This window comes from Mustela nigripes, chromosome 12, assembly GCF_022355385.1.
Source record: "Mustela nigripes isolate SB6536 chromosome 12, MUSNIG.SB6536, whole genome shotgun sequence".
Classification (NCBI taxonomy): Eukaryota; Metazoa; Chordata; class Mammalia; order Carnivora; family Mustelidae; genus Mustela; species Mustela nigripes.
Genome location: NC_081568.1, coordinates 82,363,750 through 82,375,590, shown reverse-complemented (window position 1 = coordinate 82,375,590; position 11,841 = coordinate 82,363,750). Strand labels below are relative to the sequence as shown.

The window sequence follows — 11,841 nt, the reverse complement described above, 5'->3', positions numbered from 1 at the left end:
AGGAAGCAGGCTCCCTGCTGAGCAGAGAGCCCGATGCAGGACTCGATCTCAGGACCCTGAGATCATGACCTGAGCTGAAGGCAGCGGCTTAACCCACTGAGCCACCCAGGCGCCCTGAAGTCTTTTTTTAAAAAATATTTTATTTATTTATTTGACAGAGATCACAAGTAGGCAGAGAGGCAGGCAGAGAGAGAGGAGGAAACAGGCTCCCTGCGGAGCAGAGAGCCCGATGTGGGGCTCGATCCCAGGACCCTGGGATCATGACCTGAGCTGAAGCAGAGGCTTTAACCTGCTGAGCCACCCAGGTGCCCCCTTATTGAAGTTTTTTGTCATCATTTGTTAGTATAGCTATATTAAGAGATTCCTATGTCATGATTAAGTGAATATTTTGATTTCTTCAAAGAAATAATCTGTATATTTTGTTGTTTGTTTTATTTTTAATACAGACCGCAACAGATGACCAAGGAGGTTTGGGATTATGTTTTCTTCAAGGAGGCTCCATTTCCCAAGACTCAGATTCCAAAGGAGAAATTAGATCAGTTAAAGCAGGAATTTGAGTTCTGGTATCCTGTGGATCTCCGAGTGTCTGGCAAGGATCTTGTTCCTAATCATCTTTCATATTACCTTTATAATCATGTGGCTATGTGGCCAGAACAAAGGTGAGTGCTAAAAAGGCTGCAGACTAAACTTATGTCTTATGATGTCAAATATTTAAGAAGTTACTCCGCAAGGCATAGTTAGGTTTGCCAGTTGCCGTCTTTTTCTTCTGTTGAACATATAAATGAAGCAGAAAGAACGCTTTCTCCTCTCTGTTACATCCAGAAATCCACATATTTACCTTGGGCTCACCAAAGCACATCACATTTCAGGTACCTTGACAGTCTTTCAGTACTTTACTTGACCTGTTTTGTGACTCTTTGACCTCTTACATGCAGAAATAAAGGTGGTTCAAGACAGAGCCTAGAATGTTAGAATTGGAAGGAAACATCCCTTTAGAGCTGAGAGCTGCAAGTTTACGACATTAGTTGGTAGTGATGTTCTTTTTTTTTTTTTCCCCTTTGAGAGAGAGTGTGGAGGGAAGGGGGAGAGGAAGTGAGAGAATGTTCAGCAGGCTCCACACTCAGCACAGAGACTGACACAAGGTTCAGTCCAATGATCCTGAGATTATGGCCTGAGCCAAAACCAAGAGTCGGATGCTTAATTGACTGAGCCATCCAGGTGTCCCTGGTAGTGGTATTTTGATTAGAGTCTGAATCTAAGTGTCATTTTTACTCCTGTATGCTCAAAAGTAATACTTCTATCATCTTTTCCTCTTGATCCAAATATGTCTCTGTGGCTTTCATTTAGTCTCTCAAGGTAGCCGAGGAAACAGACACCTCCCTCTGTTTAAATTTTATTTCATATCACCAGAACAATCTCATGTGACTTTCTATATTTAGAATGAGATTGCATTTTCTTTCTCAAGAATAAGAGGAAGATTTTGAAGTAGAGGAATAAAATAAATCTTATGTTACCCAATTATTTTGTTGTTACTGTTTAAAATGTATTTTTGGAGAAATTGGATATCTCAGAAGTATTTTTGGGGAACATAGTTGAGTGTTCATCCCTTTGCATCAAGTTTTTGAACATGTATTAGATTTTATAAATTATAGGTAAGTAATAATGTCAAGTGCTTGTAAGTAATAATTATCAGTAAGACCCGGCACTGTTCTAATCACTTATGACAACTCATTTCATTTTCATTACAACTTTTCCAGGACGTTCTATAATATCCTTGTTTTATAGACAAGGAACCTTATTGAGGCCTAGAGAGTTCATTGTAACTCATTGCTGAGTTACCCAGCAATGACACAGTGAGGATGCAAACCCTACAGCCTGTCTCCAGGACTCTTGTTCTCAACCACTATCCTCGCATAATCTCATTGCTAGAATGAATGAGTGGAACTTACATAGTTCAAAAATTCAAAGAGTTCATAAAAAAAAAAGAAAAGGGAACTTTTACCCTTGCCCCCACATCACTCTGCTTCCCATAGGTAATCCCTGCCACTGCTTTCTTATGATTTCTTCTGGATGACATGTTTATGAATAAACTAGCATCAGATTATTTATTTATTTAAGGAGTCTCTACACTCAGTGTGGGCCTTGAACTCAAAATCCAAAGACCAAGAGTCACTTGGTTTTTGGACTGAGCTATCCAGGCACCCCATGTTTATTTATTTTTTAATTATGCAGAGATACAACACTGTGGACATTTTTATCCCCCATGTGATTGTATGCTTCTAAGATTTATTTATATCCACATATCTAGCCCTTTCCTATATTTTTAAAATACCTATTACATAGTATTTCAGTGTATGCCTGTATGATAGTTTATGTAACCAGTCCTTTATTAATGGGCACTTCTTATTTTCATTTGTTTCCTATTAAGAGCAGGACTCAGAACATTTGTACATTTGTCTTAGCAAACTGTTGTAAAGCTTTCAGCATTTACCTCAACTTCTTAAGCTTAGACTCGAACCTTAAAGTTTTATTTTCTGTCTTTAAACATTTACCTCTAAAGTGACAAATGGCCCACTGCTGTGAGAGCAAATGGACATCTCCTCCTCAACTCTGAGAAGGTAAGTAAATTTAAAATTATGCCGAGAACTTTGCAGATGTAGGAAGTTGTACATTTTAAAGAAATAGAGAGTGTAAAAGTCAGTGTTAATCTTCCATTTAAAATGTTTAGGACTACCAGCATAAATTAGGGAGTAAGTGGAGTAAATAGTATTAACGGAGGGCAGGAACTGGGAAAACTTACCTATTTTAACATTTGTAGTTAGAATGGTAGAAGGTGATACAATTCTTGACTGGAGGAGACAGAGGGAGATATAAGAAATATAAAAATCCGGGCTCTCGGTGGCTCAGTGGGTTAGGCCTCTGCCTTAGGCTCAGGTCATGATCTCAGGATCCTGGGATTGAGTCTCGTGCAGGGCTCTCTGCTCAGCGGGGAGCCTGCTTCCTTTGTCTCTCTGCCTGCCTCTCTGCCTACTTGTGATCTCTCTCTGTGTGTCAAATAAATAAATAAAATCTTTAAAAAAGAAAAAAAAGAAATATAAAAACCCTACGTTGTGACCCTAGAATAACTTTCTCATTAAGTTGAGAAAATACTTGGTGGGATTTGTTTTCTACTGTGATCAGCCACTGAATTAAAATAATAGAATTTTGGAATTTGTAGGGTTCTTAACTGTTATTTAATGCTTCTTCCAGGCAGTATAACACATCTCTCTTTATACTACTACTGCTTCTGCTGTTGTTAAAACTACTAATATATATGATTTTTTTATAGGCTATATAAGACTTTATCTCATTAATCAGTGTCTTCAAACCCCGTGACAAAGCCCTTGCTTGCCCCTGTGATGCTTTTGTGCACATTGAAAAGGGTACCCCTCCTCACATAAACTAAAAATTGCCATGTTATTTATTTCTTAGAATATTCATAGCAAGTTGATTTTGTTACAATTAGTGCATTTTGCTACAACTGATGGAATATTAATTGAAAAAGAGTATTCTTTGCTATAAATGTCTGTCATAATGAAAATAGGTGTCGATTTAAACAAATAGCAGGTGGTATGAATTGCAAAATGAAACATCATTTTTAACTGGTGCCCTGATGTTGAAAGGGAATATAGAAGTTCATTTAAAATAATCTCTGTATTAGACTGAAAAACAGCTCTTTGATTAGATGTGTGTTAGATCCACAAGGACTTTTGATTATCAAATTCATTTTTTACTTTGTAAGGCGAAGTAGAACTATATATGTATTTACATGTATGTATATATGTGTATAAATATAAATGGTGTTATAATGTGATCTTTTCTTTGGTCTCAAAGTTGTCATACTATACATTGTACTCTTTTTATTAGAACTAGATACTTCATTGTGGTGTGATAGAAGACTAGATTATAACCTCTCTTTGGTATCGTCAAAGTTCTGTTAAAGACAACAAATGCTTTTTTTTTTCTTTTAGATTTTATTTGAGAGATCGATGCCCAGAGAGAGAGCTAGAGGGAGCAAGAGAGCACAAGCAGGGAGAAAGGCAGAGGGAGGTGGGGAGCAGGCTCCCTGCTGAGCAGGGAGCCAGCCCCATGTGGGACTTAATCCCAGGTCTCTGGGATCATGACCTGACCTGAAGGCAGATACTTAACTGCCTGAGCCACCAGATACCCCAAAGACAACAAATTCTTAAATAGTAAAAATTGGCAGGCTATGCACAGTGTGTCCTTAAATGTGGTGCCGTCAGGTAGAGCACGACTTGAAACAACCACTTGTTTTAGTTGAAGTTCCCTAAAACACCTAAATCTGACATCATATGCCAGTCCATTTGTTTCTGAATGATTCTAATTGCTCTAAAGCTCTTCTTTAAGACCCCTGAAATGTTCCAGAGATACAGTGGAATCATTATACATGTATAAACAGATTCCTAAGGGGCAGTATAATCTACTGGAAAGATTAGTGCATTTAATACCAGACTGGAGACCCTGTCCTAGCTCTGTCCCTGCCTAGCTGAGTGACCCAGACAAGTCACTATGTTAACTAGATTTCAGTGTCCAGCTCTGTAAAATTAGTGCAAGATACCTTTTCCTTTTTCTCTCTATTTTTTTTTTTTTTTTTTTGGTCTTTATCTGATTGTGGCTAACCTACTTACTTTGATTTGTCTGATTTGGTTTATTTTATTTATATATATTCTTAATAATATCTGATCATTGACTTTCTATTTCAGATGTCCAAGTCCACAGGCAACTTCCTTACTTTGACCCAAGCAATCGACAAATTTTCAGCCGATGGTGAGTATACTTTTTTATTATTGCTCATATATAGGGTCTGATTCTTTCCAGATTATAGAAGGCAAATTAAAATTACTATTTCAGTTTTATTGCACTTTTCTTTTGCTTTTTCCAGTACTTTAAAATACTCGTGATTTCTTTGTGTAATAAGCAACGTAAGAATTGCCAATGTGATCTGTTTAGGAACACATTCAAGCTAACATTATTAGAGTCTTTTTAAAAAAGAAACTCACTGTAATTGCTATCTGGCTTGTTTCTAATTTCTTACTACTTATAAGGTTAAAGAATTGGTTTGTAGAGATGTTGATTATGAAGCTTTTGCAAAGTATTTCCTTCATACATGATATACATATAGGTGACTTGAATCTGGAGCATTCTTTTTTTCAAGAAATATTTTCTCCTTGGCTGTAGTACTATTCCATTTCATCATTACTTTTTCAAGGGAGGAGATGCACTGTCTGACCTGTAGGAACCCTTGATTGTTTTGGTCCTTATGGCATGTCTTTTACTGATCCTGGCTAGCACAGTTTGAGGCCATGCTGAAGGGATTGGAAAAGAACTAACCTAACTAACCTTAAAAACAGTGTTTTGACTGGAAGCTGTAAGCCAAAAAGAACTACACACAAATACTGTAATAAGTAAAACTGTTTCTTACATGAGGTGTAGGTTAGCAATTCTGAAGCTAATTTTATGTTTTTACTGGGATTGAACAAATAAATCTATTGTAGATGAGAGCTCACTGTTAAAAAAATACAGATAATAAAGGGGGAATGCTAGACTGTACCCTATGGTGTTGGATTGGAATTGGCAATTTCCAAAGGTTTTAATTTTAAAAGATTTTATTTATTTATTTGTCAGAGACAGAGGGAGAGAGAGCGAGTGAGCACAGGCAGACAGAGAGGCAGGCAGAGGCAGAGGGAGAAGCAGGCTCCCTGCCGAGCAAGGAGCCCGATGTGGGACTCGATCCCAGGATCCTGGGATCATGACCCGAGCCGAAGGCAGCTGCTCAACCAACTGAGCCACCCAGGCGTTCCAGGTTTTAATTTTTATATAGACAGAGTGATGTAAAAATAAATATAGATATGTGTGGTTGGTTAGTATACATGCGTATATATCCCTAGCTGTGTCTGCTGAGGCGGCTTATGAGCAGTGACACACTAGTAACAGGGACACACCTGGCTTTTAGATCTTGGTCTCCAATAAATGGAACTCAGGTGCCTGAGAGAAATGATTGATTGGCGGGCTGGAGTAGGAAAAATACAAGATGAGCACGAAACATCTTAAGGTGCCAGAAAATAAGGAAGTGTTTCAGTAAGGATGAGGACATTTACAAGGACACAGATTTATTTAAGACAGAAGATCGTGGCACTATCAAATCATCCTAAAGAACCCAGAAATCTTTCTGAAGGCTAGCAGAACAAACTCCACAACTAAAGACAGAGAAGAGGCTATACTGAAGAAGGTAGGAAATGCCGAGGTATGGTTTGAGAAAGAAACAGGTCATGGCCACTGAACAGTGCAGGGGTGGGGGGGGCAGGTGTGGAGTTAGGAGCCATCGCAAAAAGGGCATATGACAAATTAGTTCACAAGAGAGTGCATGGAGAAAACAAATCCCCATAGCAATTGGCTTGGAAATTGAGAGGGCCTGAATTTCATGAGTTCTTGAAACCAGTGGCGTAGGGCCCCCTGCTGGAAGCTGCACTGTGCTAACACTTGCCATCTAACTTGGTTACACCAAGTCCCACCCCTCCATGCTCTGGTAAAACCACTCCTCCCAGTTGTGCTTGCCTCAGTCCCAGCTTGGTAGGCTCCCTTCCCCAGAAGACCAGCTCAAACCCCTGCCCACACTGTGTTTCTCAACCCAAGAGTTTGATGTGGCCTTGGTTCTGGCAGTGACATATCTCATTTCACAAGCAGGCCCAAGCACACCTAGTTAAAATGCCACCACTTTCAGGCCAGGGACAAATTGCTCACAACAAGCAAAGAGAGCCTTTGCAAATCACTGGTCTGAAGGATAAAGTGGCTGGGAGAAAACAGCATATGTAGCACATTGGAGACCGTCCTAGGAGTGCCAGGCCCTGGGGAATGGGATACTACACAGTAGGGCACTATAGATCCTCCTCATCATAAAGCCATCACCCTCAAGAACAGGAAACATAGCTGACTTTCCTAACATAGGCACAGAGATTTAGACAACATGAGAAGACAGAGAAACTTGTCCCAAATGAAAGAACAGGACAAAGCCAAGGCTGGAGATCTAAGTGAAACAGATATAAGTCACATGCATGATAGAGAATTTGAAGCAGTGGTCATAAGGATACTTACTGGACTTGAGAAAAGAGTGGAGGATCTTCCCAAGACCGTTAACACACGAGGAATAACATAACAGAGAAAAAGGGCTCAATAGACAAAATGAGAAAGGTGCTTGATGGAATGAACAGCAGGTTGGAAGAAGCAGAAAAATGAGTTAATGGCCTAGAAGACAGAGTAATGGAAAGTAATTAAACTGAACAAAAGAAAAAAAAAGAATTATGCAAAATGAGAATAGACTTAGAAAATTCCATGGCTCCATCAAACGTTAATAATATTTGTATTTTATTTTAAAGATTTTATTTACTTATTTGACAGACAGCGATCACAAGAAGGCAGAGAGGCAGGCAGAGAGAGGTGGGGGAAGCAGGTCCCTGCTGAACAGAGCCTGATGCGGGACTCGATCCCAGGACCCTGAGATCATGACCTGAGCCGAAGGCAGCAGCTTAACCCACTGAGCCACCCAGGTGCCCAGTATTTGTATTTTTAAATAAGAATGGCATAGGGCTTGAACTCACAGCCCTGAGATCAAGAGTTTCATACTCTACCAGCAGAGCCAGCCAGTTGCTCTTACAAGAGACTCATTTTAGACCTAAAGACACCTGCAGATTGAAAGTGAGAGGATGGAGAAATATATGTCATGCAAATGGAGGTCAAAGGAAAGCCAGAGTAGCAATTCTTATATCGGACAAAATAGATTTTATTATTTTTTAATAGGTTTTTTTTTTTTAAAGATTCCATTTATTTATTTGACAGAGATCACAAGTAGGTGGAGAGGTGGCAGAGAGAGAGAGGAGGAAGCAGGCTCCCTGCTGAGCAGAAAGCCTGATGCCGGACTCGATCCTATTACCTGGGATCATGACCTGAGCAGAAAGCAGAGGCCTTAGCCCACTGAGCCACCCAGGCGCCCCCCCGGACAAAATGGATTTTTAAAACAAAAACTGTAACAAGAGTTAAGAAGGATACATATAATAATATAATAAAGGGGACAGTCCAACAAGAAAATATAAGAATTGTAAATATTTGTGCACCCAAATACATAAAACAGCTAGTAACAAACATAAAGGAACTGATTGATAATATGCTGTAATAGTAGAGGACTTTCACACCCACTTATATAATGGACAGATCATCTAAACAGAAATTCAACAAGGAAACAATGGCTTTAAATGACATGCTGGAACAGTTGGATTTAATAGATATATTCAGAACATTTCTGTTCTAAAGCAGCACAATACACATTCTTTTCAAGTGTACATGGAATATTCTCCAGAATAGATCACATATTACGCCACAAAGAAAGCCTCCACAAATTTAAAAATATCAAAGTTGGGGTGCCTAGGTGGCTTAGTCCTTTAAGTGTTTGCCTTTGGCTCAGGTCATGATCCCAGAGTCCTGGGGTCAAGCCCCACATCAGGCTTCCTGCTAGGCGGGAAGCCTGCTTCTCCCTCTCTCATTCCCCCTGCTCATTTCCCTCTTTCGCTGTGTCTCTCTGTCAAATAAATAAATAAATAAATCTTATTTTTTAAAAAAAGATCAGATTCATACCATGCATTTTTTCTGACCACAATGCTATGAAACTACAAGTCAATTACAAGAAAAATCTGGAAAGACCACAAATACATGGAGGTTAAATAACATTCTACTAAACAGTGATATGTGTCAACCAGGAAATAGAAGAAATAAAAAAGTACATGGAGGGGTGCCTGGGTGGCTCAGTGGGTTAAGCCTTTGCCTTTCAGCTCAGGTCATGATCTCAGGGTCCTGGGATTGAGCCCTGCATTGGGCTCTCTGCTCAGGAGGAAGCTTGTTTCCATCTCTGTCTCTGCCTGCCAGAAAATATGGAAGCCTACTTGTGATCCCTTTCTCTGTCAAATAAATAAATAAAATCTTTAAAAAAAAAAAAGTTAAAAAGTACATGAAAACAATGGTTCAGAACTTTTGGGACACAGCAAAAGTGGTTCTAAGCAGGAAATTTATAGCAATACAGGCCTACCTCAAGAAGCAAGAAAAAGGGGTGCCTAGGTGGCTCAGTGTGTTAAAGCCTCTGCCTTCAGCTCAGGTCATGATCCTGAGGTCCTGGGATCATGCCCCACATCGGGCTCTTTGCTCAGCGGTAAGCCTGCTTCCCCCTTCTCACTCTGCCTGCCTCTCTACCTACTTGTGATCTCTCTCTGTCAAATAAATAAATAAAATCTTAAAAAAAAAAAAAAAAAGAAGAAGAAGAAGCAAGAAAAATCTGGGGCGCCTGGGTGGCTCAGCCAGTTAAAGTGGCTGCCTTCAGCTCAGATCATGATCCGAGGGCCCTGGGATTGAGCCCCATGTTGTGCTTCCTGCTCAGCAGAGAGCCTGCTTCTTCCACTCTCTCTGCCTGCTGTTCTACATACTTGTTCTCTCTCTCTGTATCTCTCTGTCAAATAAATAAATAAAATCTTAAAAAGAAAAAGGGCAGTGAGAAAAATCTCCCATAACCAAATTGACCTTACACCTAAAGGAGCTAGAAAAAGAATAACAAACAAAACCTAAAACCAGCAAAAGAAAGGAAAAAATAAATATTAGAATAGAAATTAATGATATAGAAACTAAAAAAAAAAAAAAAAAAGTAGAACAGATAATGAAATCAGGAGCTGGTTCTTTGAGAAAAAAATCAATAAAATTGATGAACCTCTGTCAGACTCACCAAAAAAAGAGAAAAGGCCCAAGTAAAATCACAAATGAAAGAGGAAAAATAAGAACAAACACCAGAAACAATTAGAATATTATGAAAAACTGTATGCCAACAAATTGGATAACCTAAAAGAAATGGATAAATTCCTACAAACATATAACCCTCCAAACTGAAACAGGAAGAAATAGAATATTTGAATAGACTGATTACCAGCAAAGAAATTGAATTCAGTAATCAAAAAACTCTCAACAAGCATTAAGTCCAGAACCAGATGTCTTCATGGGTGAATTCTACCAAATATTGATTGATTGACTAACTGATTGATTTTATTTTTAAGTGATCTCTGTACCCAGTTTGGAGCTCAAACTCAGAATCCTGAGATCAAGAGGCACAGGCTCCACTGGCTCAGCCAGCCAGGCGCCCCTCTACCAAACATTTAAAGAAGAGTTAATACCTATTCTTCTTACACTGTTCTGAAAAATAGAGAAGGCAGAGCATCTTCCAAATTTATTCTATAAGGCCAACGTTAGTCTGATACCAAAACCAGATAAAAACACCACAAAAAAGAGAACGAAAGGGGATGCCTGGGTGGCTCAGTTGGTCAAGCAGCTGCCTTCGGCTCAGGTCATGATCCCAGCGTCCTGGGATCGAGTCCCACATCGGGCTCTTTGCTCAGCAGGGAGCCTGCTTCTCCCTCTGCCTCTGCCTGCCATTCTGTCTGCCTGTGCTCTCTCTCTTCCCCTCTCTCTCTCTGATAAATAAAATAAAAAAAAAAAAAAGAACGAAAGGCCAGTATCTCTTGGTGAATATAGATGCAAAAGTCCTCAACAAAATATTAGCAAACTGATTCCAACAGTATAGTAAAAAGAAAACAAAACAAGAAACATTCACCATGGTCAAGTGGGGTTTATTCCTGGGTTTTTATTTACAAATCAATCAACATGATGTATCAGTAAGAGAAAGGGTAAGAACCATATGATTGTTTCAGTAGATGCAGAAAAAGCATTTGAAAAAAAAGTATAACATCCATTCATGAAAAAAACTTTGAACAAAGGTTTAGAGGGAACATACCTCCACATAATAAAGGTCTTAAATTAAAAATCCACAGCTGACATCATCCTTAATGGTGAGAAGCGGTAAGCCTGCTTCCCTGTAAGGTCAGAAATTATACAAGGATGTCCACTCTCACCACTTTCATTCAATAGAGTACTGGAAGTCCTAGCCACAGCAGTCACACAACTTGTAGATGACGTGGTACTGCATATAGACAACCTGAAAGACTCCACCAAGAAACTGGTAGAACTGATACACAGAGTAAAATCTCAGGATACAAAATATATGTACAGAAGTCTGTTGTGTTTCTGTATACCAGTAATGAACCAGCGGAAAGAGAAGTTAAGAAAACAATCTCATTTACAATTGCACCCAAAATAATAAGATACCTAGGAATAAACCTAACCAAAGAAGTAGGAGTCGTGTACTCTGTAAACTATAAAACATGGATGAAGGAAATTGAAGATCGCAGAAGGAAATGGAAAGATATTCCATGCTCATAGATTGGAAATCTACACATTTAGTGCATTGCCTATCAAAACACCAACAGCGTTTTTCACAGAGCTAGAACAAGCAATCCTAAAGTTTCCATAGAGCCACAAAAGACCCCCCAAGTAGCCAAAACAACCTTGAAAGAAGCAAAGGTGGAGGCATCACAATTGTGGACTTCAAGTTCTATTACAGAGCTTACAGAGTAATCAAAAGATCATGGTACTGGCACAAAAATAAGTATATAGATCGATGGAAAGAATAGAAAACCCAGAAATGAATGCAACATTATATGGTCTTTTAATTTTCTACAAGGCAGGGCGCCTGGGTGGCTCAGTGGGTTAAAGCCTCTGCCTTCAGCTCAGGTCATGATCTCAGGGTCCTGGGATCAAGTCCCGCATCGGGCTCTCTGCTCAGCAGGGAGCCTGCTTCCTCCTCTCTCTCTGCCTGCCTATCTGCCTACTTGTGATCTGTCAAATAAATAAATAAATAAA

The 11,841-nt window shown here is 39.3% G+C and overlaps 1 protein-coding gene across 1 annotated transcript in view; it reads left to right on the top strand.

Moving 5' to 3' along the window:
* The window catches only part of LARS1 (leucyl-tRNA synthetase 1), a 70,242-nt gene that overhangs the window by 34,291 nt on the left and 24,110 nt on the right, over window positions 1-11,841 (top strand). The window contains exons 20-22 of the mRNA XM_059417840.1: window positions 447-659; window positions 2,561-2,618; window positions 4,764-4,827. Coding sequence (XP_059273823.1) covers window positions 447-659; window positions 2,561-2,618; window positions 4,764-4,827 — 335 coding nt within the window. The remainder of the gene's footprint in view (window positions 1-446; window positions 660-2,560; window positions 2,619-4,763; window positions 4,828-11,841) is intronic.